The following is a 27,855-nucleotide window of genomic DNA, read 5'->3' as shown; positions in this document are numbered from 1 at the left end:
CGCCCAGTCATAAATCTGAAACAACTCAAAAAATTTGTACCCTACAACAATTTCTAAATGGAAGGTTTACATTCATTGAAATATCTCCTAAAAGAAGGGCATTGAATGTGCAAATTAGATCTGAAGGATGGTTACTTCATGGTTCCTTTGCACTTTCACAAAGTTGTTGAAAGTTCCAATAATAGCCATTCTGCGTCGTTTGATGATACGGATTGTTATATATCTAGACGTCATGTTGATTTTGGGACGGTTCAAAGAGGAGGTCCTCAACCAGATCTGCCTGCACAACCAGGGCAGAACAGGCTGGGCTATCAGTTAAAGAAATTAAAGAACGAGGCTCTTGGTCTAAAAAAATCTACTTGCCGGCGTTTTAATAGAAAAGAAATTTGTAAGTATGAGAATTTCCAGAATTCCGTTTTTGTTAGAACAGGCACGCTACGAACTGAGGTAGGAAGTCCGGGCTCCACTAGCTGAATGAAGTTGAACAGATTGGGTTGTAAGGATTCAGTATTAGACCGATTGAGATGTAATTCCGATTTTATAAATAAAATCGAAAGAAGATCTTATACTGCCCTCTCACCCAAGAGATAGGAAAATGTTCGTTCTGGTGCAGTCGCGCACGCACATCATACAGCAAATGAGCAACTGTTCTAGAAATGTCACGCTTCATTACACAATATAGGGACTTTCCCTCAAACCCCGAATCCGAAAATTCCGGGAATACCAACATTCTCGATCAGGCGCCATAGCGACTAACGGGAATAATGCTGACATCAACAAAAATAGAGATTGCGCAATTGAGTAGGGGAAAAGTCCATAGGGTTGTGATTGCTAATTGAACTCGGGATATAATAATAATGAACATGAGTCAACATCATCAGAATCCCTTTAGGACCCCGGCAATGTGTGCCGATGCTGTTGGGCTGTACCCACATCTGCTCAAGGATGTTCTTGACCGTTTCAAGACCCAGGAAATGTGCTATGGCGGTTCAAGAGGATCCCTGGGCACTCATGTTTGTTCCTAATTATTTAAAGACCCAGGAAATGTGTACTATGGCAGTTCAAGCGGATCCTATGATGCTCAAGGATGTTCCAGACCATTTTAAGACCCAGGAAATGTGCGCTATAGCGGTTCAAGAGGATCCCTGGGCACTTGGGGATGTACCAGATCATTTCAAGACCCAGGAGATGTGTAACATGGCGGTTCAAGAATATCCCAGAGCACTCAAGTTTGTTCCGGACTGGTTCGTGACCCGGGAAATGTGCATGGGTAACAATGATCTGCTCGGAGCCTATCATCAGCGGAAAGCGGAGAAGTATAGAATTAGGGATGAGCTAGCTCCGGTTTCATGTCATCCGATAGGGTCATAGACTGGTGTTTTTCGGAGGATAAAAAGGCAGACCTTGAGCTCTTGTGGAGTAAATAAACGATGAATGAACAATGTGATGAGTGTGAACGGGTACTCGACATCTACGACAGATGCTCCTGTGGACGGAGATTCCTCATAAAAGGTAAACTGCTATGTTGGTACTGCTGGCATGAGTACATTACGTATAATGGTGGAAGCTGTACGTGTACCAAACCCTAGTTGAACTCCAGTTTCCATAAAATAAAAGGATGTTCAAATTTGGTAATGAGAATGTTAACCCAAGAGACTTTTATGCTAAAGCGACTCCACTAAATATCGAAGATGCAAACATTGAAAATATCGTGCTAAGCGATCCTATTCCAGCAAACAATGGCAAGGATGAACGCTTCGTTATTGGCTATAAAAATAGTGACAACAAGTTATCCCCTCTATTGATCAAAACACCTAAAAAGCTCTATTCTAATGGTGCTTCGTGTTACGATGAGGGCCGCTCTCTTACCATGTCATTCGATATCTATACCCATCCCGAGTGGTTAGAGAAGTATGAGAGTATCCTGACCAAGGTAGAGTCCTTGGAGGGTCATTGCTTCACCACCCCACCTGTGAAAAAAGGTAAATATATCACCACCAAGGTGAAGGAGTGGGAGGGTAAAGTCAGAACCGACTTCCATTCCAAAAAAGTACCACTAAAACAAAGCTGCGAGTGCAATGCCATCATCAAGCTATCTGGCATCTACAGGCAAGGTTCAAATTACTACATGCAAATCTACTTGGAGGAGTGTAAATATAAGGTTGTCGAGTTTTATGGCGATTCCGACTCTAATGACGAATCCTTCGTCGTAGTAGACTAGATGTGAGAGGTTTTGATGTGTGTTGATCTAACACATCAAAACAAACATGAACGACGTTAAGGCACTGAAAAAGGAAGCCAAATCACTAAAGATCCGTAACTACTCAACTATGAAAAAAGCTGAACTCCTCGAAGCCATCCGCAAGGTCAATTACAAGGACGCGTCTACACAAACAGACGGTCCTTATTGTGAACCTTGCGTCACGATCGCTTGGGAGAAAAATCTGGAAGAATACTTGAGACAGCTCTCCAAATAGCTGCGACGTGTCGTATATGACTGTGGTTTTATCATCAATCGAGATATTGGAGAACTGCTCGAAATCGAGTAGCAGATCTAGTGTGTTGTTTAAAACACTAGATTTATGAATAAGCTGGTGGCTCTTCTAAGTACCGCTGACATATTGTACAGACTGCAAGTTTTTTACCAGCTCCTGTTTACCCACCTCTCGACCTTTCGCGATGAGCTGATGTCGTTCCCGTTCATTGATCGATTCCACGATTTTGCGTGTTCGTTGTCGGGCTTGCTCCTTCAGCAGCATGTATTTTTGCTTTTCCTGCATGATTAAGCTGAATTCGTGGTCGCTGATCACACCATTCTCCACAGCTCTCGAGATCAAATCAACGATAGAGTTGAGTTTGGTCTCCGCTAGTAGTCTGATGCTCTCATGCTTTTAACTCTTGACACCTAGCCTCTTCACCGCATTCCGTAGACCCCCTTGTCCCAACCCCACGGCAATCGTAATTCCACCCATAGCCACGGCTAATGGTACACCGATTCCAGATAGCATGCTACCAATACCAACGCTTGAAGATATCACACTTACCGCTAGTAACCCGTGATCCATGTATCTAACCCACGTATCATGCATTTTGAAATTTTTAGCGAGCTTGTCACGCTCTTTAATCTCAGCTCGCAGATATTGTTCCGCTTCTTCGATTTTCTTGAGTCTGTAGACTTGCGAACTGTCCTCCTCCGTACCTTTCAGAGGTGCAGAAGGTGAGCTCGGGTAAAGCTTTGTAATATCTGTCCTATTTATTCTATCAGCAGATGCATAGTAATTCCAACGAACGAAACATTCTTATCGTGGTGATGCTCGTCCGTCAGCATGAACTCCAGCCTGTCTGTTGAACCTTTCAAAGGAAGGTATACAGGGTTATCAAAACTCCACGTAAGCATATCTCCCCAGGCACTTAGCTCTTTGGTGGAAAGCATGGCAAGAATCTTGGATTTTTTTTTCCGTTAACAAGGCATCATCCTCGTCTAATTAAGGGCAAACAAGTCGTAACCTATGGTATACGTCAGTCTTGTAGAATGAATCGTAGTCACCCTTCATATAGTATTTTTTACTGGGATCGTAGGGTAGACCCAAGAGCTCTTGCAGTTGTCGATGAATCACCACCGTGTACCCGTCATTGACATGAAGCCTACAGAGTCCATTTTTCAAGACAAACAGCTTAATCTTGTCCTCTGCTTGACTGTTGACGATACTCGCTAAATCCTCGATCTTATACAACCCATTCATTATTTCAATTCGAGTAACTCCTTGATCAGGCCCTGCCTTACGGATGGTAAATTCGCAGTCTTGGTAGAGGTTCAGCCACGTGGGTCGAATGCTGATCGACTTCAATGCGATCCTCCTGTCCTGCCCCAGGTAGTCCTCAAATATTATAGGCTTTTTGATATCTGTGACATACAATTGCCTCATGTTTCTTTAAACAAACATGAACATTTACTCGTATAACCCGAAGGCAAAATATGCCCCTACACATGGAAGATATCTCGAGAGACTCAAGGGTGAAGATCTCTTAATGCAAGACATCGTTATTGATGCGAAGGGGTCCTCGTTCATGGTAAAATTCCCCAACATCTTCATTGACTACGAATTCCACTCTGGTGCGGTGTTGAATACATGGCAAAGCCACCCTTTTAGCCTCTGGTCCACTCAGCTCAATTTTGCTACCTACTGCGCAACATCCGCTTGTGGTATTTCTATGCAACATCTGACCACATCCTTACCCCTGGTTCGCTCCGTTTACCGCTTCCACGTGTACTTCCAGATTTGTAAAATCCTTCAAGATCTCGAAGTGTCTCTACCAGGTTCCGATAAGTTTCGACGCCTTAACAACCCATTTAATAAGCAGAAGTTCCAGCAATTAGCACGTGAATTTGGGGTAAGCGACAGCGAGAGCGAGTGGAGGAACGAGACCTTGTTCAGTAGCTGGCAAGCTATTCGAAAAGACTATCCCAGCAGCGGGTCTAGTTATTTCGATGAAGATTCATGGAGTCGATGGATTCTCAAAAAATCCCAAGGTCTCATGCGTATAGGTATAGAGAAGCTTTCCCAAAGCGTAAGATTTTACGCTTATCTCATACTTCAGAGCCAGGCTAACGCGAGGTCCAACATCATCGGCAATCAAGGTAGTTCAATCGATGCGCAGCGCCTCTACTTGACGACTTTTGAGGATCTGATCCTCCGACCCAGTGACACGGGTGAGGAAATAAGGTGATTCCAAAATGTGTTCAAGTACGCGCTGTCCAAAGTCGACTTCTCGATTGCTTATGGAGTGTACATGATTCCAAGCAACATGAGCCTTCATATCGGGAGTGTCATGAATTTCACGAACAAAATCCTCATCAGCAAAAAGTACTTCTCGACTGGTGTTAACCCGCAGATTAACGCTGGAAAGGGGGTGGTTACTAACCACGCCCTTGGCAGGATCTGGCAGTCGACGAAACATCAAGCATCAGGGTCTGAAATAGAGGTCGTTAGTAACAATCCCCTTGGCAAAGCTCAAAAACATGATGATACCAAGGTTATCACGTTGGGAGTAGGGCTAATCCTCGCATATATTTGGATGAAATAGGTCTAATGTATTTTAGGAGCATACTAGACTCTCAGTGCGATTTACTCTTACTCCTCCTGTTACCTACATCGCAACAACAATACCCAAAGCAGCAGCCAACGCCATGCACAAGTGCTTTGCACCGAACTCAACAATCTTAGTCGCAACTCTGAAAAAGAACGATACAACACTACCAATAATTCCTGGTAAAGCTGAGCCGGCCTTACCTGCTAGGTACTTCAAAAATCTTTCAGTCTTTCAAGCTGTTTTTGAACGACACCCTTGCCACCAGTATTTCCTCCAGTTGCAGCAGCTCCTCCGCCACAGCGAGTACGACGGTGGATATGAGCAGACCGATAGCCGAGACGATACTCCCTATCGTCAAATCTTGTTCCTTAAAGAGAATCTTGAGCTTTTCCTCGAGTGACGTGTCATCCCCCGCGATTTTCATCAGAGTGTCTTTATTGTGCTTTAGTTGACTTTGGGTATCTGAGGGAAGTGAACCGTGCGCTTTTCGTGCTTCTTCCTTCTTATCCTTTAGTTGTTCTAGCTCTTCCCTTGCCTTCGCGATGTCCTCGTTCCAGATAGCTAGCTGCTCTTCGGATACCCCAGGCGTAGCTTTCTTGCTCTCGAGATGTTTCACCTTAGCCTCTGCTTTGTCTATTTCGCTATCATAAAATATCATCTTACCCCTCAGCTGCTTCAGGTTACCTCGCAACGATTGAAGCTCGAGGTTGAGCCCTCTTTTTTCACGTTCCGTGAAGCTTCCATCCCCGCCAAGGGAAGTATCTTTGATAAAGCTCTCCGTATCATCGAGCACGTTCTCGACTAGCGGCAACATTTCGATGTCATCAACCCTTTCCTAAATATGGTTCAATTCATTCATAAGTTTCTGGGCCTCTGCCCTACTACCCTTGTTTGGTGTCTGATAGTCATCAAACCCTATCGCTCTCATGCGTGTACTACCCAACAACTTCCGCAGCTGTCCAATAGTTGAAAAATTACCATCTTGCAACGTGAGTACTACTTCCGGTAGTGACCTTTCTCCCGTCACAACCCTCTTTACTACAAGCTGGCCATCCTCTTTTAATCTGAACCTATCGTAATGTGTCGCATCGGGCATAAGCCCAAGCCCATCCCTAAGATTCGTGTACAGGCTATCAACCTTTGATTTAAAAAGTAGTGTATCGGTCGACTCCGTACTCAACTCCAATCGCCTACGCGCACCTCCCTGCTCTTCTGGTGCTATGCTGGTAGCAAGCTGGATGCCCTCGGGTCGAAAGATCTCGCTATCGATACTGAACTCCTCAGGCTCGTCTGGAATGCCTTCCTCTGGCGTAAAGTCATCTCCTTCGTATACTGGATTAATATGCATTTATTCAACCCACAATTCCCTACTAATAAACATGAGTTTCGGAACTAAGCTAAATCCACACAAGGAATTAAAAACGATGCTGGCAATGAAAGGGAAGAAGCAACGCGTCAAATACTCCCACAACCCTAGCACGATTAACCAAAACGAAGACTTGTACGTTTACATCCCCAATTTGGGTAAAGATGATGTAATTTTCCTAGGTTCTCTTAAACTCCTCTTTGACTTGGAGCTTACTGGTACCAACACCAAACGCACCATTGTCAGCAACATCGGCAAAGCCCTGGTTCAAAACCTTCGCATAAGCCTGAACGGTCACGGTCAGAACATCTCAAACTACAACACCCTGGCAGTGTATTGAGATATGTGGATCTCAAAATTTGGCCGAGAGAACAACCTAATTCTAGAAGGTATCAATCCCAATGATGGTACCATCAGAGCCCTCCAAGTAAAAGCTAGTGACCACGTAGGAAATGATGAAGAAAAGGCGATCGTGGCAGCGTATGGGAACACCCTTTGCATCCCAATCGGCAAAATGTTTGAATTTACGAGGGATCTGCCATTCTATCAATCGGGCTTACACGACAGGTTGCAGTTTGTACTGCACTTTACACAGCACAGCGACTTAATTAAAGACCCTGGTACGGCAGCATCAGGGTCTACCGCAGCTTAGCCAGCTGATGGTGCTTATTAAATTGCCAACATTTGTTTAGAGTTTGATAAAGTGACAAACGAGGGTCTCGCGAGTGCTATGATGTCACGCTACAGCCGTCTACTCCGCAGCAAGGTCATAACGATAAAAAAGGCCGATACCAGCTATAATCTCCAGATCGACACTCCTGCCAAGAGTTTGAAGGGCGTCTTACTACTATTCGTAGACCCGGGGAAAGTGAAGGCCTATAGCGGAATCAACGAGGTCTTCTACAACCCAAAGATCGAAAAGATCTCGATCATTGTCGAGGGTAAGCCGAATGAACTGTATAGCCACGCCATGTTGCCGAAGGACCATCTGGAACAAGTCTTTGAACTTTTCGGATCCCACGATAGAGAAGTGACCATTGGGCAGTTCTTCAGTGAAAGATACGCGTTGTTCATTGATTTTTGAGCAAGCCAAGATCACAGTCTCCATGGTTCTGGCAGACCCTTGCAAAGGCTTAGTGATGGCATCACCTTGCATATGACCAAGAAGGCGGATGGAACTGGGGATATCAAGTGTTACGTGTACTTGCTCCAAGATGCGCAGCTGAATATTCTGGATGGGCACTTCCACTCTGTGGAATATTAGAAATAAACAATGGGCACTTTAGCAGTAATGGCAGGAGGGGCGTTGATTAACGCTCTAGCATTCTCCGGGAGTAACTATCTATTCAGTAAACTCGGTGGGCATGGCGAGGCAGAACGTAAGAGGAACGATAAAGCGATCGAAACACCTATAAATACATCCTTACAGGCATTGACGTGGCCTCAAGGTATAAGGTGGCTAGACCCTGAGAACGAAAAAGGCTAGTGAGGCTGCTGACATGCTCAAGGATATTTACAAGGCAAGACCTCTGCGTTATCCGAAGACCTTTCAGTGCGATAATGATTCAGAGTTCAAGTTTGCCGTGAGCAAGCTGCTAGAAAGCAAAGGGGTCGAGATGAAGCGTGCAACTACCAAATACCATCACACTTTCACGGCATTCGTCGAATCATAAAAAAGATGCTCGCCGAAAGGCTCTTCAAACCTCAAAATGCGCAAGAGTTGGTCACTGAAGAACAGAGTAGTACATGGGTTAACCACTTGTACACTATCGTGAAAAGTTTAAACAACATCAAGACCGCCATGATTGGTATGAAACCTTCCAAAGCCATCAAGCTGGATGAAGTCCCGCTTATGAAAAGTGAGCAGCACCCGGAGGAAAAGCCCCTACCAGATGACGGCTTAAACTTGTATCTGCTGCAGCCTGGAGAAGAACACGGAGATGCTAAAAGACGCGCGACAGACGCATGGTGGAGCAAGAAAACGTATAGAATCGACAGTATTGTGACTGGTACCCGTCTCCTCTACTATTTGGCAGATGGGTCCGATCGAAGCTTTCCCTTGGCAGCAAATCCTCTACAACCCATCTATAAAATGCTTCGGCCTCGGGTTTATGACATCTTAAAAGCAAGGAATAGAGGCCTGGTTCTGTCAATAAAATTGTATCTGGATTCGGAGGTGGTGGACCACCTCCAGTTCCATCACATTTTTTAACGTCCTTATATCGTATTATATACCTGCTGGGGATATGGGTTCGAACCGCCCTCTTCCCATTATCCTTATCCTTATATCCTACAGCTTTAACAACATCGAGGGCTACAAAACAATGACCCTTTCCCTCCACGGGAGAGGATCGGACTTGTTTACCTTTGAAATAATCTACCACGAGAGACATATCTACTTGTAAATTTTTGGATCAAGGGATCATATTGGGAGGACGGTGCTCGTGATTTTTACTGACAGCGGAGCATGTAAAACAATGGTAAATATCTCGTGTCGGATGGCCATTTCATCAAGTTCCCCGCTACGTGGAACTTGCTCAGTTGATAGGTGTCTGCGCCCCAGACACATATTTTGACCACGTGGCTCGTGGTTCCGTCAGTAAAACTGTGCTCGGGTGGATGTACTCGGATCTGAGTACATCCACCCGAACACAGTAATAGCGTCACCCAGCCGCATTTTGTACTTCCCGATATCATGAGGATTTTTAGTTTTGCCAAGGGGATCGTTACTAACGACCCCTATTTCATGGCGTGAAATGGTCTTAATATTTCATCATATACTGGATCATGATAAGAGCCAGCGACGAGATGATTAAAGCGATCTAATTGTTGTATTTACCTCTCAGATTCATCCTATACAGCTCCCGATCTCTTTCCTCGAGATCTGCTTCCAAGACCTCAATTGTTTCCTCCAATTTTCGGATCTCTTCCTCTCGTAATTTTTCGATACAAGACATATTTATTTAGTTGAAAGTCAAGGCAAAATGCTCCAATTTCAGTTGTATCCGCCGAGTACAACTGATGTACACGTCACTCCAAAATTTTCCAGGTCCGAGGGTGGTCCAGTCTCACCTACAAGCAAGCATGTTTCGACTTCCTGAGCTGGGTCTTGATCGACTCCCAGTTGTTGATCATGTTCATCTCTTCATCCACCCGCTTCATGTCGCTGCGTTCGTGCGGGTACCACATGAACAGCTGCTTCTTTTGCCTTTGTAGGTTCTTTGGGAGAGCTGTGTAGCTTTGAGTGAGGAGCCATAGGCTGTGTTTTCTGTGCCCACCCGAGATAGCGAGTTTGAGCAAGGGCTGCCAAGTTTTAACGAGACTTTCATCGCTTATCAAGTCATCGATAATGAACAAGCTCTCTTCACCCGCTAGGAACTTTGATAGTTGCTCGATCCATTCAAATAACTGGTCTTTGGGATCTATCAGGAACACATAGTCATTCTTTCACAGCGAGGCTCTCTCGAGGTAGGTCTTATTCCAGTGGATTGTGGGGCAGAGTATAACTATATTGTTGAAATGGTACCTGTACTCATTCTCCAGGATGTCGAGGACTCGCTGTCTATATATGTGTGCATTTAAACACTCATAAATATATATTTATGAGTCAGTAATCCCAAGGAACCTCTTGCCAACCATATGACATATGCAAATGTAAAGCCTAGGTCCACAACTGTCTCATATAGAACGTCGATTATCTCTTTCTGCAGGGGTGTAACGTTTGAACTCATTTATAAACAGATATCATGTTTTGGTTATAACAAGTTCGACCAAACGCAGAAAATCCGCTACTGGAATTTTGGTCTTTTCATCGAATGAAGCATCGTTTTCGATAAGGTCTTTAATGATGTTTAAGGTGTCTTTTATGGGAACATTTGTGTAGAGTGATGTGACATCAAATGAAACCATGCATTTGTCGTCTGCTACCTTTATTTCTCTGATGTATTCCGAAAATTCTTTTGAATTTTTGCTGTGGTCACTTGCTGTGAATTTGCTGAGGATGGAAGCAACAAATTTTGATAGGTTGTATAACGGTGTTCCAGTGCAGGAGACTATTGGTCGAATTGGATTTCCCTATTTATGAATTTTGGTAGTCCGTAAAATCGCGGTGGTGGTCTGTCACAAGGTTTCAGTTGGTAATACTGCTTATCGGCGATGTATTTTTTTCTCTTCAACTCCATTAAGATGTTCCTCGCTTTTCGTTTGATGACTTCTGTGGGATCTTTCTTGAGAAGTTTATAAGGCCCGTTGTTGATGTCTTCGTTGCACTTGTTGATGTAGTCAGGTGTATTCATGATAACCGTTGTTCTCCCCTTGTCTGCCGGTAGGATTATGATATCTTTGTCCTTCTTTAGATTCTTCAATGACAGTCTTTCAGATTTTTGCAAATCGTCCTTTGGTGTTTTGCTTTTCTGTAGCACAAGGCTTACTTTAGCTCTTACTGTGTCTGCCTCTTCTTTTGGTAGATCTTTAATTGCCCCTTCCACTTTCACAACTATTTCTTTCTTTGGAATTGAAGCTGGTGTCATACAGAAATTCATTCCTTTTGATAGAAGGTTTGTTTTTTCTGTCGTGAGTTGTCTGTTGGAGAGATTGACAATCCATTTGCTCTTTTCTATACCCGTTTGTGTATCATCATTGAATCTGTCATTGATTTTTTTGAACTTTTTAAGGTGTCTGTTCAACAAAACAGTTCAACAAAATCAATTATTCCATATCATCATCATTCTCTGCTTAACGTTTTCCATGCTAACATGGGTTGGAGGGGGTATATTAATGACCCCCTTCCAATCTGATCTAGACTGTGTTAGATCTAAACTCAACTTCCTCTGCATCAAGTCCTTATAACCTCCTAAATAGCTATAATAAAATCCTACAAATAACAAACTGAGAGTAAACGACAAAATAGCACCTTCCTTCTTCTTGACAAAATTTGAGAACATTGCATTTCGGACAGGCCCAGGCTTTTCCGAGTGGTTACCGACGAAAACCTTAAAAAAAAGCCTGAAAAAACACCAAAATTCTGGCTGTGAGTTGTCAGTGGAGTGTAGTGCTAGTGTAGTGGCACACATTTTAGTTGGATAGTAGTTCGCTAAGCTATACATAAACTTATTAAGGCTTTTTTTCTTGTTTTGCAATAACTTCATTGCCAGTGGTCTCATAGACTATTGTAACCTAAGCGTCATTGTGATTTTTTCTTAAGAGTATTTGAAACTTCAATGTTTTAAGTAACCTAATTAGGTTACAAATCACCTAGTTAGTTTACAACATGTCACCTAACTAGGTGAATGGCCTAATTATAGGCCACTATAGCCTAACTAGGTGTTTACCCTGACTGAGAGTGCCTAAGTGTTCCCTCCGAATTACTTCTTTTCGTAATTGATTTTCTAATTTTTTTTCTTTTTTCCAGAAGGTTTAAAGCTTACCTCCCATGAAAAAAATAAGTTTCATATGAGAGAACTTAAAAAGTTGTCTAGAAATTTGTACATATTTTCGACAGATTTTATATAAGAAAACAGACAAAGAATCCTGGGCCCTTATTTAATTTTTAAACTATTATGCTTGGCAGTGGCGATTCATTTTATGTGGTTAGCCTCTATAATTTAGAGGAATAAACACTTTCATTTTCAACCTTGTTTTCTTTTTCAACTTAAAAGTTAAAAAAGCCTGCACATAAAGCTGTGAACAAAATTAAATGTTGCCACAATAAATCAACCCTCTCCCTTAAAGTTCTTTTTTAAGAGTGACAATATATTTCATAGCGACGATAATACCTTGCGTTTGAGAACACATTTCAAAACATTTTCTGATAAGCGATGAAGATGTTAAAGCTAAGTGCGAAAAACAAAGTGAAAGAGAGCTTAATTCTTTTAAAATTATTTTAAAGATTTAACATGGTAAAAATACTTTGTTGAGAAATAATAAGATAATAGATCTGTCAAGAAATGCTGGACAAACAGGATTAAGAAATCAAACGAGTTCCCCTTTCTTTTTAATTTGATAACATTAGCAACACCAAACTGTGTTGACTTTAACAGAACAATTTGTAACAGCAGAAATCATTACAAACCTAAATTCATCTCTCATTTTTTCTTTTGAAATGATACAGTTATTCTATAAATCTTATTTCAAGTGCCATCATAAAACACGTTGTTAGGATAAATAAAGAATGTAAGATTACCTTTGATAACTGAGTATAACTGCTGTTTTGACTGAATCCTGGTTTCACTTGACTAGATCCTTAACTGATGATATTCTCTCAATTTGTCCACACACTGGTGTATAGATAAACGGGATTGAGTAACTTACACTACACTTTTACTTCGTCTAAAGATATGAATATTATCACACGCAACAGCAATAATTATTTTGAACATTTTTTGGCTTCCTTCTGCTAATGATTGTTGTTGTTGATTTTACTTAAAGGGTATTTCAAGTATTCCCACACAAAAGATGAACTTGACCCCAGTGCATATAAGCAGACCAAATAATAATAAAATTTCTTCTTTAAAAAATATGTAAGATAGTAAAGTAACTTAAGTCTAGAGATCCTACCTAGGTGTCTGACTAAGTTTTACCCTAAAAAGAGTAGTAACTTTGGTTGAGTATTATATAGTACTAACCACAGTGCATTAACATACCCTGCATGGCTATGTTTACAGGAGATGTGCACTGATTGCTGTTAATTAATATGCTTTTTGTATAGCTCAAAGAAAAGAAAATGTTTTTATATCTGTTGAGCTGGGTGTCATCTATTCTTCATATTATATTTTGCACTTTATCTTTGGGTAAGCGACTATGTGTTATATCTTAAAAGCTCTTTTTAAATTATAAGGATCGTGATAGCACTAAGGAATTGTTAAGTCCTGGAACTTCAGTTTTAATTTTGATTAACAACATCATTTCGGAAACACTGATATTATATTTTATTTCTGTTATATTGCATTTGAATATTTTTATTAACAAAATGTTTATGTACTTTTTTAGCGGCTGGGTTGTACTATATTGCTGAAGCTGTTGAGGAATATACTGTTATGACAGCAAAAATTATAAAATATATGATTTATGTATGTATGTAATTATTTTTTAGCAAATTAGCCATAACCCTAAATACAAACTTTGCATAGCTTCTTTTAACCCGTGGTGGTTCTTCCACACGCTGTGGAAAAGTTGATTATAACACGTAGCACACATTTTAAATTAAAAATTTTCGATTTAGGCCACGTCAATAATCATGCTTGGTTTGTTCTTCATAGAAGGCATGCCGTTTTACCTCGTCGCTGCATTGTTATTAAGCAATGTTGACCATTACTTTCTACTAAATGAATTTCCATTCATCTCACTTTCTTCTCCAACTTTTATAGCTGGAGCAGGTATGTAATTGTTGTAACCAACTGAAAAAAATCATATTTGAACTTCTTTTTTTATATGCATGATTTTTGCAAAGACCTTTGCGAAAAAAAATTTCATACATTGCGGTGACTTATTTTTTATTAATCATAGGTAATTAAAGCAATGTTTAAGAGAATTACAAAATGTATAAAAATATAAAAAAAGGAAGAAAGAAATATTTGTTTATATAGGGTTTAATGTCACAAGAAAATATAATATGGTTAGTTTCTCCTTATTTTTACCGATTTCACTAGAACTTGATTTTAAAAAGTATATTTCAGTGTCATTATCTCGAGAAGAACTGCAGTGTGTTACTTTTTATATTTTATTTGGAATCTATAACTAGATATTTTACAAATTTTGTAGGTCTTAAAATGTTGCATTCTTTTTTTATTTTAGTTCTGGTGTTTGTCAACCATTACTTAGCATTCCAGTATTTTGCCAATGTATACTATTCATTTTCAGAGGTAAATATTCCTTTGTTGCAACTTGTTTGTGCGTGCATGTGCCTTTTTGACTTGTTTTTTTGTATTTTAGATTCTGGCTTATTTTACTCTCAATCTCTGGCTCGTTCCATTCTCATTTTTTGTATCACTCTCCATTAACGAATACACATTACCAACCATGCAAACCAACAATCCAAATACAATAGGTAAATGCTTTCTAAAGGTTGGGGTGTACATAAAGCTCTATTTAAGTGGGAGAGTTATGGAAACGCTGGTTCGAATGGAGTAGACAACTGCCATGTCAATGCTTTTCCTGTCTCACATCATATTCAAAAAGGTTCTTTGTGCGTTGCTAACTCAAGGGAATCAATTTTTGCGACCAGAAATTTTCGCGAAATATATTTTCGCGGATTAATTTTTCAAGAATTTGGCAATTCGCGAAAATATTTTTGGCGAAATTTAAGTAAAAGTAGCAATTCTCGAAAATAAATTCCGCAAATCGTTTTTCAAAAGGGAAAATGTTAAGATTACGACAAATTTAAAAGCTCTAAATTACTTTGGTAAACTAAAAGTACTTTTTTATTTCTAATACGAAGCAAAATATTATAAAATAGTGGTGAGGTTGAAATAATTTTATGACAGTAGTATTTTTATAAATTTAGCCTCCATATTTATTAAGTTTCTCTTTTATGTTAAAGGCACTCCTGTTGATAATGTGTTCAGACGTCCAAAGAGAGCCGGTGTTCTTGGTTTATTCGACTACCTTTCGGAGAAAAAAGACAATTTAAAAGAAGAGTTGTTTGGTCGAAATAAAATGTTTTAAAACTTCTCTCTTCTTTACATCATTTCAAAAAATATGAACTGTGGAATTGGATTCTTTTGTTAATGTTGTTGGTAAGCCTTGACTGCAGTTTATTGAAGCAATCGTTTTTGTAAAGGAATATTTTTATTTGCACTGTTGCGATACCATAGCAGACATGCTCGTTTTTTTTTTCAACAAGCAAAATATTTTCAGTTTCAGTTATAGTTGTCAGTTTACACTTTTTTTATTAACAATTTTTTGCACTTCTCCCCTAACATTGTTTACACACTTAGGAAAAAACGCCCCCAAATTTGTTTACTCATTATTTACCTGGGTAAGTATAGTAGGCAAATTGTTTATATTTAATGTATTTATTTCATATGTTTATCACTTATTCGCCCCAAACAAATTGTTTAAAAATTGTTTTAAATTTTGGCAATTTTGGGGGCAATTATTTAAATTTGGCACTGTTTATAAGAAAAAAGTGTATCCTCTTTAAATGCTTATATAAAAATAAATATATAAAAATTGCCTCGTCCTCCTTAAGATGACATTTAGCTCATGGTTTAGTTCAAGTGACCTATGACACGGAAATGTCCTTAAAAATAAAACACACGTTAAGTGTCAACATCTTTAAATTTTAAGTTAACATACAGCTTTTGCTTTTTTAAACCTTTTTTTAAACCTTTACAGTCGCACGGTTTTCTTGTCAGGCGCGGATTTAGACTAGGTCAACCCTGTCACGCGATCTAGTAAAAAATGCCGAGGATCGAAATGGAATTCTGTCAAATTTACCGGAATCTGAAGATCGAAATATTCCGCCTTGTTTTTGCTACTTTTCGTTACTATCCCATAACGCGAATTGGATCAACCTATGTTGGCCTGATCCGTGTTAGCCAGTCTTGGCCCGTGAGGCTTTTACCTTTGACTAAGCATCAACCTATGTGGACCTGACCTATTTTTAGTCAGAAATTTTGAAGTCAGCCAGTCTTTCCTCTAGGTTATCCCGTGAAGCTTTCACCGTGGACTAGAATCAACCTATGTGAGCCTGACCTATTTTTAGTCAGACAGTCTTGAACAAACCTGTCTAAATAGTTTCTATGTATTAATAAGGCTTGTAAGGCGCTTTGGTATAAACATCAGTAGGGCATACGGAAGATTCTTTTCGTTCTCAACATGGTTTGCAAGAGCATGAGAGAGCGTGTAAAGTTAGTTTTCAAAAACGTATATTTTGATGAGCTACCTCAAATACACGCTAAATTAATTAAGTGTTGCAAAACAACTTACTTATGGTTTTTACCCGAAGAAATTGCTATGGAGGGTATGCCTTCCATGCCTATGTGAAATCAGAGAAGGACAGTTGTACAATTACGTCGAAGTGAGTTGTTTATGTTTATCTTTTGTTGTTTCTATATTAGCTATGCGTTTTTGTTACTATGACCACCATATCGTAGTAGCTTTCAGGGTCGGATGGAGGTATAAGCAAGATAAGCGCGCGCTTACTTTCAAAAACGTAGAGAAAAAGCCCGCACGCGTCTCGTGTGTATAGTTTTCCTTGTAATTTTTAGGAAGTCTGGTAAGGAAGTTGTGTTTTTGCTTATTGCGCTTATTCACTTTCCCAAACAAAGTAGATAGATACTCCTCTGAGCAAGCGAAACGAAAAGCAACTTTGCTTTCTCGCTTATTAAAGAATAAGCAAGAAAGCGTGTCAAAGTTGATATATTTGCTTTTTTGCACGGAGAGAATGCGGAGATGAAAAACTACTTTGCCATCGCGTATAAGCAAATAAGCAAAAAAAGGCAAGGTAGACAGAATTTCTCAACCGTAACAAGATGAATGCAAACAGTCCACGTTGTTCGTGTTTATAACCAATCAACCAAAGATGGACGGTAGAGGTAGTGTGAACCTTTAGCTTTCAGGATGTCTTTTTTACTATTTCTTATGAATTTCAAGTACCCAGTGTGTAGTAGTATGTATAGTTTTTTCCCTAAGCTAAAATATCAGATTTTTTTTTGGCTTGAGAAGATTATTTTAAAGTAGCTAGCTAGCTAGCTAGGTTTCTCTGCAAAAATATCTATATATAGTGAATGAGATACTTATTTATTATTCACTATAGTAGCTGAGAATGTGTGTACACTAAGTTCTTTCACTGATCCTGTTCTGTATGAAACATCTGGTGCTATATTTTTTCAACAAAACGAGTTTGTATAGCTACTGCTTTGTCTTGTGTTATTTTTTATACTCAAACCTCCCCACAAAAATAAATAAATCAAAAGAAAAATACACTCAAAATAAATCTGAAGTGTTCATGTGGTGATTTATTTGTTATTTTATACCTAGCAAGATACACTAGTGTTTGGATTTTGAGAGAATACTGAGCCAGTATGATGAGTAGAAACAGAGCCGTATTAAAGATGGAAAACGTATCCATCAATTGTCAAGCCAGGTCACCGTAGTGGTGGACCAAGACTACTTGACATATGTTATATAGCTATAACAATATGGATAGAAAAAATCTTACCAATCTTACTAATATTTTTTATTTCATAACTACCTTTCTATCTGATGTATTTTTTTGTTATGCAGTGTCAGTGGAGATGGTAACTCTCTTTACAGATCTATTTTTGTGTTGCTGATTTGCGATGAAACCCTGGCTTTTGAGAATTTTGATCAACCGCTTGACAATATTTTTGTGCAATGTTTATCGGATGGTTGTGATGTGTATACAAAGACCAAGTCAAGAGGACTGGCCATAATTGAGTAAGCAAAATGTGTTTCAAAGTCCTTCATTTGGTCATCATTTAATGTGTGTTTTATCAATTTTTAATGTAGTTGAGGTATAATAATTTTTTACTAAATGCCTAAATAGTAACATATGCCCAGTTGGATATGTGGGGGATATTTTGGAAAAACTATCAAGGTGCTCTACCAACAGATATCACCTCTTCTTAAAACCACAAATAGGTACACATTTCCATCAATCTGTGAAGTTTTGAGAATTTTGGCTACAATTTCTGGAACCTCATGCACTTGTGAGAAAAGTATCTCTGGGCTAAGGCGATTAAAGACTCAGATGCGAAACACAATGTCGGAGGAAAGGTTGAGCAGCCTAGCAGTTATCATGTTTAACAGGTCAATCACTGTGATCTCTAATGAAGTGATAGATGAGTTTGCTGAACAGAAAAGAGATAAAGGCTTTTTGAAATGTATATACTTGCTGATTGATTTATACATAGTTTACATGTTTTATATATTTTAGCTATATATTTTTTATGTATATTGTTACTTATTGTACTTTTTAACGCTGGAAAAAGCCTGAACAAGGTGATAAATTTTGTTACTATTAGGTCCGCCCATTTGGCGTATTTTAACGCCCATTCTGGGCGGTAATCTCCCCCCAAAATTTTTTGCTTAGTTACATAAAAAACCTCGATCCGACCCTGGCTTTATTAATGTAGCTAGCTAGGGAGCTAAATGCTATTTTTTTTTAAATTCATGCATTTTATCAGGTAAGAATTAATTTAGCTATATATAAGTGGGAAAAGTGTGCTGGTTGGCTGGCTGGCTAGCTAGCTAGCTATCTCAGCTTTTGGTGCTGATTTGGAGCTCTTTGATTGGTGTTGACTTTTTACTAGTTATCAAGCTAGCTACCCAAAATAGTGCTCTGATTAGAGTGCCTTTTTTAACTTGTCAGCAACAAAAACCTTTTGTTCTGCTTTACGTAGTTTTTCCATGAGGGGCTGGACCCAACTCATGTTCTTTTAGGACAAAGGGGGCTAAAACAACTTTCAAAACGACACTTTTTGATGCTACTTCTATCAGATAAAAAGATATTCGTCACAGGATTTTTTTATATTTTCTGCAGAAAAGTTGTCTAAGCATGGCAAAAGTTTATTGTTGCTTGGACCAAACAGTCAGGGTGAACTGATAATTAACATGTAACAGAATATATAATTAGCCGATGCAGGATAATTAAACATCTTGTAAAAAATCTGACAATTTTATTAATTCTTTGTTTGCCTTTTTTTGTTTCAATTTGAAATTTCAACTTTTTGGATTTGTCAAGCAAAACAATGACAGATTCTTTTCTTCAAAATGAAAAACTGCAACTAATCAGACTCTCCGAAAAGAAATTCAAATTCGAGAATTTGGATAATAAACGATAAAATTTGTTGAATTCAATATTAATCGATTTCGACACAATACATTCTGAATATATCGTCCACAGATTTTACAGTCATGTATCGCCTGCTTAGTACGTTACTTGTTTAATAAAGATATCAAAAGCCAGCTTGATTAAATTTATATACATATTATATATACAATATAACTTGTGCATCACATGGCATTGATTTGTATATTTTTAATTCCCTCTTTAAATCAAAGAGGCAAAGAGAGGTTAAAGAGATAATTAAACAACCTGGTGTTAATCCAGTTTATGGTAAAATTGTGTTCGTGTTTCTCATTTTTAAAACGTACTTTCTTTTTTATATCAGCTGTTATCCAACCATGCGCCTTCAGCATTTTCAAAGAATCGTTAACAAGAGAGTAAATTTTGAAGGCCTAAAAACTAAAATATTAAAATGCTAATATGTATTTATTGCTGAATTAATTGAATAATAATTCATTAAAATTAAACTTGTTTAAAAGTTATTATATTTGAATCATGTTCATACATAACAAGATTTGTATCCTGGAATTTCCAGAATTTTCCAGATCAGTATTGAAAATATCCAGTTAAAGTTTTTACTATTATTTTAGAATACTATATATATGTAAAAATTATTATTTTTAATTTTTTATATATTAAGTTGTATTTTAACATTGCAAGTTAGTTACAATAATAATTGAGAATTAGATACTAAATGATTTGTTTACCCCATTATTCTCCGTTTTCAAGGTCTACTTCAAATTTTTTGAATCTTCCGGGCTAATGACGAAATCTTCAAGCCGCAGGGCTTTTTGTTTTCTATTTAAAGTGTTTATACGAGGGCTCCGATATTTATGAGAATGTTTCGTTTCTGTTATCAATGTCTAAAACGTCTGTATACGAGGTTGTTTTTTGTTCCCGTTTAAACCTATTTCAGGGTTCGCAAAGCCCGTTTTAGCAAAAGTTTCTGGGGCGCCGCCCTAGGCCCTGCTTGGGGGTGGCTTACAGCGCCCCCCAAGACATTATATTTTAGCTATAACTTTATAACTAACATAAAGATTTTTGATTGAGAAAAAAAAATCTCACATATTTTTATTGCAAAATTCCTCAGTTGCAAAATTTAGTTTTTCGAATCTGTGCACGCACAACGTTGGTCGTATTTGGTGCGCTTAATATATACAATGTGAAATTCCCCGAAAGCTGGGCATCTCTACAAAACTACGAAGCAAACACTCAGTAATGTCAGTAAAAGGGATATATTCTGACATAACTTTAACACATCCCGTCTACAGACTGGACGAGTCATCTTTGGACACGGTGGCTCATTTTTTTGACTTTGCTGCCATGTCAATTGACGGGCCAGGACCAACTTGCGACACGGCGTTAAAATGTATTTGCATACACCAACTCCATTAAAGTGGAAGACAAGCTGCAACTTTCTATGGCTTATTTTTGTATATGGCTAGTTGGGATTAAATCGAGTCAGGCATTTTAAGTTTGTTTTGGGTATCAAACACAACACTTGGCAACACTTTCTGCAAGATCGTTAATTTTCATTCGTAACACAGCTGACAAGATCGTATTGCAAATGCATTTTTCAAAGTATTTAGAGACTTGCTTTTTGCATGATTGGAAATGTTTTTAACAGGATTGTTGTGTGCAATTGACTAGCTAAATAATTATGACTCAAGATAGATATAACATTCAGCTCAGTGTCGCTATTTTTTTACGTTAACATTTCAAGATAATCTTCGATGGAATTATTGCAACTTGACCTATTATGTAATTTGAGTGACCGGATTGCTTTGGCTGGTCTTTAGCCATGGTTGAAATATTTTGTAATATATTTAAAGAAATATTATGATTTAATTTATGTTTTATGTAATCAGGAGGGAAACCACAAAGGCAGTTCTAGAGTCTTTTTGAAATTTTTGCCCAACTAGACAACAGCCTTATATGGGGATCAAACCCACAACAATTTGGACATGAGTCCTCATTTATCAAATTTATTAATTTCTGCCAGCGAAGGCAGAATCTTCAAAATCGCCTGAGATAGATAGATAGATAGATAGATAGATAGATAGATAGATAGATAGATAGATAGATAGATAGATAGATAGATAGATAGATAGATAGATATATTCACAGTTACTCTCCTGACCGAAAACAGTACCGAATCCTACTGTTTTAGGTTACGTTTTCTACGTCGGTTACCTTTCCTACGTACGACGGTTACGTTTCCTACCCAGCAGTAGGTTACGCTTAGGTTACGTCGGTTACCCACGACATGGCGGTTACGTTTTCTACGTCAACGCGCATGTGCAAATATTAAAAATAAATCATAAGGGCGGCTTGCGGCGTGAAAGATACTCTCAGTTAAGGATTGTTGTTGTTGTTTTTTAATCATATCAATCAGATATAAGAAACAGAAAAGCTTTTTTTCTTTGGTAAGTTTTATTTTGTCCTTTAACAGTTTTAAATGTTGTAAATGCTTATGTAAATATATTTTTTGTGGGCAACCAAAGTGCATAGCTAGCTAACGTTTTGTAGCTAGTAACACCCCAAATAGCAATCTGAACTTTTTAGGTTTGTTCAATGAAATAACATTAGTAGAATTAAAGAGCTATAGCTATGGTCATTTAACAATAGCATTATGTTTCTTGGTAGTCTTTTTGTGTAGTTAAGTATATTGCTGTAGTGTGTTTTTATATAGTCCTTATTCTCATGTTGGTATTTTGATATGACCTCTGGAGCGTTTGTTTAAAAGCTCATTTTATTTTCACTAAATTTATTCTTACTTATGTTTTTCTTGTTTCTTTAAAGACAATAGCCATGCTTGAAGTTGTTTTTCGAGAGACTCACACCTATTTGTTTTTAAAACATTTTGTTTATTTTTCTCTTGTTTTTTAAAAATAATGACCATGCTTGAAGTTGTTTTTCTGGAGACCCCACACACTTGTTTTAAACAACCAGTGTTGTTTATAGATATATTATTCCTAATCAAAATGATATCAAATCATAACAAAAGCTGTTATAAATTATTGTTAAAAAAGTGTGTTGTCTGTTGTACCCATGCTTTCAAATAACTTATATCACCGGTTTTTAATTTAGTTAAGTACACAATTAAGCTTTCTTTTATATCACACTGCAGTTGTGCTTTGCTCAAGTATTTCATATATATTTTACATTGTCAGAATAAAAAAAATCATTTTTCAAGTTGGAATTGTCAAAGCAGGTCACAAGAAAAGTAGGAAGCATATTTTATCATGAGTTTTGGTAATAGTAAGGTAAACAACAGTCTTTTGTGTGTATACACCTATTATATATATACTATTATATACCTTTTTCTTGTTCTTAACAGTATATTTTTATTTCTAGGAAGTTTTGTATCGACAATTAGTGAAAATATATACGTGTACAATTTCTGCAAAAGTCAATTTGTGAAAATAAGTCTTTCCTGCAAAAAGGTTTATTTGTTAAAATTAATCAACATGAATTTTTAGCAAAACAAAAAGATTTCTGAATCTTGTAAGCAGCTTTAATTGAAAGCTATATAAATCCCAAATAATTTATAAGGACCTAAACTAAAATTGCAAACTAATTCACTGCAAAGCAAGTTGAAATTATTCGTTTCAAACATTTATTTCAAAAATAAATTTTTGAAATTTTTTAAAATGACTAATTTGTGAAAATTATTCTTTACGGAAGGTAATTTTTAATATAATTAATATAAACTGGCTAATATAATTAATATTATTAATATATTTAATATAAACTGAATTATATACAGAAATATCATATTCCACATATTATGGAATCACACAATCCATACTCACATCATCATCATCATTCTCGGCTTAACGTCCGTTTTCCATGCTAGCATGGGTTGGACGGGGTATATTAATGACCCTCTTCCAATCTGATCTAGACTGTGTTAGATCTAAACTCAACTTCCTTTGTATCAACTCACCTTTTTAACATATTTTTAAAACTATATGTAGCTGTGTGGATGTCTTTTTAATACAGTTGGCACAAAGTGTGTGAATTTTTTTTTGACAATGGTAAATATATGTGTATACATTTTTATATAGCGAAATCTTCAAGAATCATTTGTATTGGTTGGTACCATAACAGTTATTACAAGGAATGGGACTGATGGCATGGCCTATCCTATTATCTTGGGAAAAAAATGGTAACAATTGGAAAGTAAGTATGGCACACATTTTTCTAAACACATTGTTACTTATTATAATTTTTTATAACAAAAATAAGGAAATTTTCAGCTAGGTTTTTTGTCAAATTTTATAGTGATGTTGATAGTGACATCAGGGTACGAAGTAAAAATGTTGAGGCGCTTCATTGCAAATTAAAAGTCATTGGAAAAAACGATGAAAGTCTTTCTTTTATTGTCAGGTCTATAATCAGGTTTTGATATTGTTTGTTTCAGGTTGAAACATCGTCTACGTCAAATAGTTTAGAAAGGTATGTTCATTTCTTTTTTAATATGTACTGAAATTGCTGTATAACCATCCATCTTGCGCATATAAGAAAGAGTCTGCAGCCTTAACTGTTACTAATTTTAGATTCCTTAAATTCTTTTATCCTTGCCTTAGTATGTTGATGAGAGAAAATATCAGGTTGAAGAAGAAAATTTCAGAGCTCGAGAACCAACTTTCAACAGACTCTACAACCTTACCTATAGAAAAGTATGATTTTTACTGCCATATACTATTTACAACATGTAGATTTTTTGTTTCTCGTATCTCCTTTATTCGAATTATATTATTAATGTATTCAAATTATTATTTGAAAGTAAAAGAGAAAAAAAATTAGCTAAACCAGAAATTCGAACAAAAATATTCTGCCGAAAATCTTAGTTTAAATTCCTGCGAAATTCAACTCGTGCAAGACATATTGCAATTAAAATACTAAGAAGAAATTTCTGTTTCCCACCGTTTTCTTGCAGTCTCAAACTATGTTAATTTAATTGTTTGAATTGTTTCATAGAAACTGCAAAAAATGTCCATTACAGTCATGTGATAGTTGTGTTACAAATTTATCTCGGCACATGATAGAAGTACACTATTGGCCCCGGAGTAAGGCAAAATATTGCGTTGGCATATACGGATTGAGGAAACCAGGTGTTAGGTTTTAGGTTGTCGAAACAAAAGAATGAGTTTGCACCTCCAAGACGTCCACAAACTATCAAAAGGACCTTACTATTATAGTATGTTGAAATTAGCCAGGGTGTGTGACGTTGCATCAAACAACGAAGTACACATATGACATCCATCCCTGCTAAGCATGTCGCCACTGATGATCGCCACTGATCCGAAGTAACAGATTCGGATAGTGACATGGAAGATGACGAAGTGGTTGACTCTGCTGAAATTTTAGAGAGGTTTGTGACATATAAAATTTCAGTTGATGGAGGGAAGAGTTGCCAAAAGAGTGCTATTCAGTCAAAGCAGCAATTGAGAGATATTTGGGCAGCTTTGGATTTCTCATATCCCAGTGATTTAGTCAGAAAATATAAAATTCGCGACACCTTTTTGACAACGTATGCCGAAAAGACAAAGGAATACAAAGCTTTAACCATTAAACGGTATATTTTGTCACTGCCACACTTCTATGACTTTCTCCTTACTGAGGAGATCCATCTACCTGGAATAGCACCAGATATGATTTTAAGGATGAAAGTTAGTGTATCTCGATGGAGCAAATCTAATAATGTAACGGTAGAGATACAGCAGCTTGAGAGACAGATGGAGGAGCAACAAGTGCTTATCACGCCTGAGCAGATCCAACGGTATGAGGAGTCTGCCAGTGCAAAGGAGGCTATCTCGATAATTAAAAATTTTCGTAGCCCTTACCGAGAAAACACCTTGTCTCGTCAAGAATATGCGTGTATACGGGATTTTCTCATAACGGAAATAACTATAATTAATTGTCAGAGGTCTGGCGTACCTAGCAACATGAACATCGATGAGGTGAAGGCTGCTGTATTTCGTGATGCTAAATATATTATTAAAGTAAAACGTCACAAGACATTTAGGAAACACGGTCCTGTTAATAATCTGTGTACGAGAGAAACCTTGTACCAACAGCTCTTAATTTTTTTCGATTCAATTCGCAGTCAGATACACAGTGACTTTGAAAATGTTTTTGTTTCATATAATGGCAAGATGTTAGAATCTGGAGCAATATCGAAACAAATTAATAGCACTTGGAAAAGGTCCGGTGTTTATGGTGAAAACGATCCGCCAGTGAGGAAAAACATCACTTCAAATATATTTCAAAAGTCTGGATCCACCATCATTGAAGATAAAAATCCAAGTGAAGCTCCATATGTTGCTAGCCTGTTGACGCACTCTGAGAGCACCTCAAAAAATACTACCGTTTGATAGAGAAGGAAAAGTATGCCCTTAAGGGTACAGCTGCCTTGGAGGAAACTTTCAACAAACGTGGCAAAACAAATATTTACGAAAAAAAGAAAACGTGGACTGATGCCGAAGTCGGGGAGTTGGAGACTCTATTTAAGCAGTTTTTGACTGCGAAATCTGTCAGAATTGGCGATGTACGTAATCTACGTGAAAAGTTTATCCATCTTATTCATTTGTCTGATAGGCAGATTTTAGATAAATTGAGAAGCTACTGGCGCTATGGAGTCACGGAAGAGGAGAAAGGTAGGTTAAAACTATCGCATTTTTCTTCTTATATGTTGTATTGGTGACTTTTATTTGTTTTACGTTAGTATAAATATAAAGATTTTCATGAAAATTGTGCCTGTTTTTTTATTAAATTTAAAAGAATTCATTTCCTATCTTTTAATAGATGGTAATGATGCTGTTGACAACTCATGCTCCTCTATTGCAAATGAATACAAACAATCTGTGTCAAAAGGAGGTATGTTTGTGTTGTGCTACTTGCTAGCTTAATTGATTTTGAAAAAAGCGCTGAAGCTTTCACAGGCAGAAACTCGCGAAATGCAATTTTTTTGTGAAATTTACAATTCGCGAATATTTCTGTTGCGAAAGTTTATGCACTTAAAGCAGCCCGATCCAATATTTCTTTAGTTAAGGCTTAATAGTGTGTGGTGTGCTCTTGTTGCGAAAACACAATTTTGTTTTTGATATAGTAGATAAGCATCATGGTGAAAACGAAGATGTTGACGAGGAAAGTGAAGATGATGATTATGAAAATACAGTTTCTGGAAAGGAAAAAATTTTCTCGAATGTTGAAGCTAACATCATTGTCGAAAAGTGTGCCGAGATCATTCGTTCTGGACCAATATCCATCAATAGAGTAGAACGTGCACTCGAATCAAGCTCTGTTGGAAAACGTGTACTACAAAACTTTGACATGTCGCAAATACAAACAAGGCTTAAATATGAGCGCTTGTAGTACAGAAAAAGTTCCAGAAGAAAGTGTCTCTAAACTGTTTTATTTCTACCTTTACTGTACGAAACATTTAACTATAATTTGGTGTAGTTTCGCACACTTTTAATTATTTTTCCCACTATTAAACGCTCCTCATTGTATGTATCGAGAATGTTTTCATTTTCTTTGAATTCTTATGGTTCGTTAAAAAAAAGATCTGTAGCGCACGTTTTATTTCTTAACGGTGCTGAGACAAGAGTATGGATTAAAATAAGTACCATTTGTTAAAAATAGTTATATCGTTTTGCAGTATACAAGTTATGTTTTATGTGCATCACTTGACATTTTTATGTATGTTATTTTTCTATATATATATTTAGTTATGCAAAAACAATGAACAAAATTTCCGTAATTTGCTACATTATTCATCATTCACCCTAACATCGTTTGCTTATAACAAAAAACGTGTACCTTGTGAATCCTTATTACATTGCCTTTATCGTTATGAGTGTTATGAGTCGCCGTTAGGGAGAACTGCCATGTGCCTAGGTGATGCCACGTAACTCGTGAATTTTTTGAATAAGTAACTAAAAACAGTCAATAAATGCACGATTAAGCGCCCTTGATGCTCGTTAAGGGGAAATGGGCGTTTTGAAAAAAGAAGTATAAATGTTATACTACCGTAGGGGACAAATATTAAATGGGGTTCCTAACCGGAAAAGGTGCCACATCTAGCTAAATTTAGTACTTAATAAGTCGGTTAGTAATCACGAAATTATAACGAAAAGTATCAGCTAAACTCCAGAAACGGTCTATTTAATTTTGCAACAGTATTCTGTAAAGTACCCTGCAGTAAAGAGCGGGAGTGTCCTCATCTGTTTAAAACAAATTGGAATAAAAACAAAAATATCCTTTCAAATAAATACGCAACATACTGTCATAAAAGTGAGGGAAAGTCGAGAATAGTAACAATGGTCATTTATTGCAGCGTGTGCCAAGAAAGTAAAATAATGTCCCGGTTAATGGCGCAGCACTATTGTTAGGTCACGCTACTATATTTTTAACATGTTCGAGTCTGTAAATAACGCATCCGTATTATAACTTGAACAGCACGTTATTATAAAAACTGTGGGTAATACAATAGCAGTTTTGACCACTAACAATTATACTTGCGATATTATGATTTGGCTTTTATATATAGACAGCAAGACAAAGCAGACATCAAAGC

At 37.5% G+C, this 27,855-nt stretch overlaps 3 protein-coding genes across 6 annotated transcripts; all 3 read left to right on the top strand.

Moving 5' to 3' along the window:
• Positions 1-8,885: 8,885 nt before the first annotated feature.
• Positions 8,886-15,271, top strand: LOC130644937 (protein TEX261-like). Its single transcript, XM_057450734.1, has 7 exons — positions 8,886-8,937; positions 13,164-13,245; positions 13,445-13,524; positions 13,677-13,830; positions 14,249-14,316; positions 14,387-14,501; positions 14,994-15,271. Exons 1-7 carry the CDS (start codon positions 8,935-8,937, stop codon positions 15,116-15,118), a joined length of 627 nt encoding a protein of 208 aa, XP_057306717.1. The 5' UTR covers positions 8,886-8,934; the 3' UTR covers positions 15,119-15,271.
• A 156-nt stretch (positions 15,272-15,427) lies between these two features.
• LOC130644936 (uncharacterized) lies at positions 15,428-25,797 on the top strand. Of its 3 annotated transcripts, none has more exons than XM_057450730.1 (5): positions 15,428-16,992; positions 17,684-23,453; positions 23,695-23,729; positions 23,861-23,953; positions 24,255-25,797. In XM_057450730.1, exon 5 carries the CDS (start codon positions 24,605-24,607, stop codon positions 25,649-25,651), a length of 1,047 nt encoding a protein of 348 aa, XP_057306713.1. In that variant the 5' UTR covers positions 15,428-16,992; positions 17,684-23,453; positions 23,695-23,729; positions 23,861-23,953; positions 24,255-24,604; the 3' UTR covers positions 25,652-25,797. The 3 variants fall into 3 exon arrangements, with proteins under 3 accessions (XP_057306713.1, XP_057306716.1, XP_057306714.1); XM_057450733.1 differs by having other exon boundaries at positions 15,428-21,694; positions 23,339-23,453; XM_057450731.1 differs by having other exon boundaries at positions 15,428-22,534; positions 23,339-23,453.
• On the top strand, positions 25,792-27,039 carry LOC130644938 (uncharacterized). 2 transcript variants are annotated; one of them, XM_057450736.1, is made up of 2 exons: positions 25,792-26,153; positions 26,389-27,039. In XM_057450736.1, the coding sequence occupies exons 1-2, from the start codon at positions 26,021-26,023 to the stop codon at positions 26,649-26,651; spliced, it is 396 nt and encodes a 131-aa protein (XP_057306719.1). In that variant the 5' UTR covers positions 25,792-26,020; the 3' UTR covers positions 26,652-27,039. The 2 variants fall into 2 exon arrangements, with proteins under 2 accessions (XP_057306719.1, XP_057306718.1); XM_057450735.1 differs by having other exon boundaries at positions 26,386-27,039.
• The last annotated feature ends 816 nt before the right edge of the window (positions 27,040-27,855 follow it).

The sequence above is a fragment of the Hydractinia symbiolongicarpus genome, chromosome 5, assembly GCF_029227915.1.
Source record: "Hydractinia symbiolongicarpus strain clone_291-10 chromosome 5, HSymV2.1, whole genome shotgun sequence".
In the NCBI taxonomy this organism is placed as follows: domain Eukaryota; kingdom Metazoa; phylum Cnidaria; class Hydrozoa; order Anthoathecata; family Hydractiniidae; genus Hydractinia; species Hydractinia symbiolongicarpus.
This window is presented reverse-complemented; position numbering and strand designations above follow the sequence as displayed.

What these genes read in the sequence shown, in the direction of transcription:
- LOC130644938 (XM_057450735.1), top strand. Translation starts at nt 26,021, where the DNA reads ATGAAAATTGTGCCTGTTTTTTTATTAAATTTAAAAGAATTCATTTCC. An exon ending in ACAATCTGTGTCAAAAGGAG is followed by an intron (nt 26,154 to 26,385) that starts GTATGTTTGTGT and finishes TTTTTGATATAG; the next exon opens with TAGATAAGCATCATGGTGAA.
- LOC130644937 (XM_057450734.1), top strand. An exon ending in TATACTATTCATTTTCAGAG is followed by an intron (nt 14,317 to 14,386) that starts GTAAATATTCCT and finishes TTTGTATTTTAG; the next exon opens with ATTCTGGCTTATTTTACTCT. An exon ending in CAACAATCCAAATACAATAG is followed by an intron (nt 14,502 to 14,993) that starts GTAAATGCTTTC and finishes TTTATGTTAAAG; the next exon opens with GCACTCCTGTTGATAATGTG.
- LOC130644936 (XM_057450730.1), top strand. Translation starts at nt 24,605, where the DNA reads ATGGAAGATGACGAAGTGGTTGACTCTGCTGAAATTTTAGAGAGGTTT.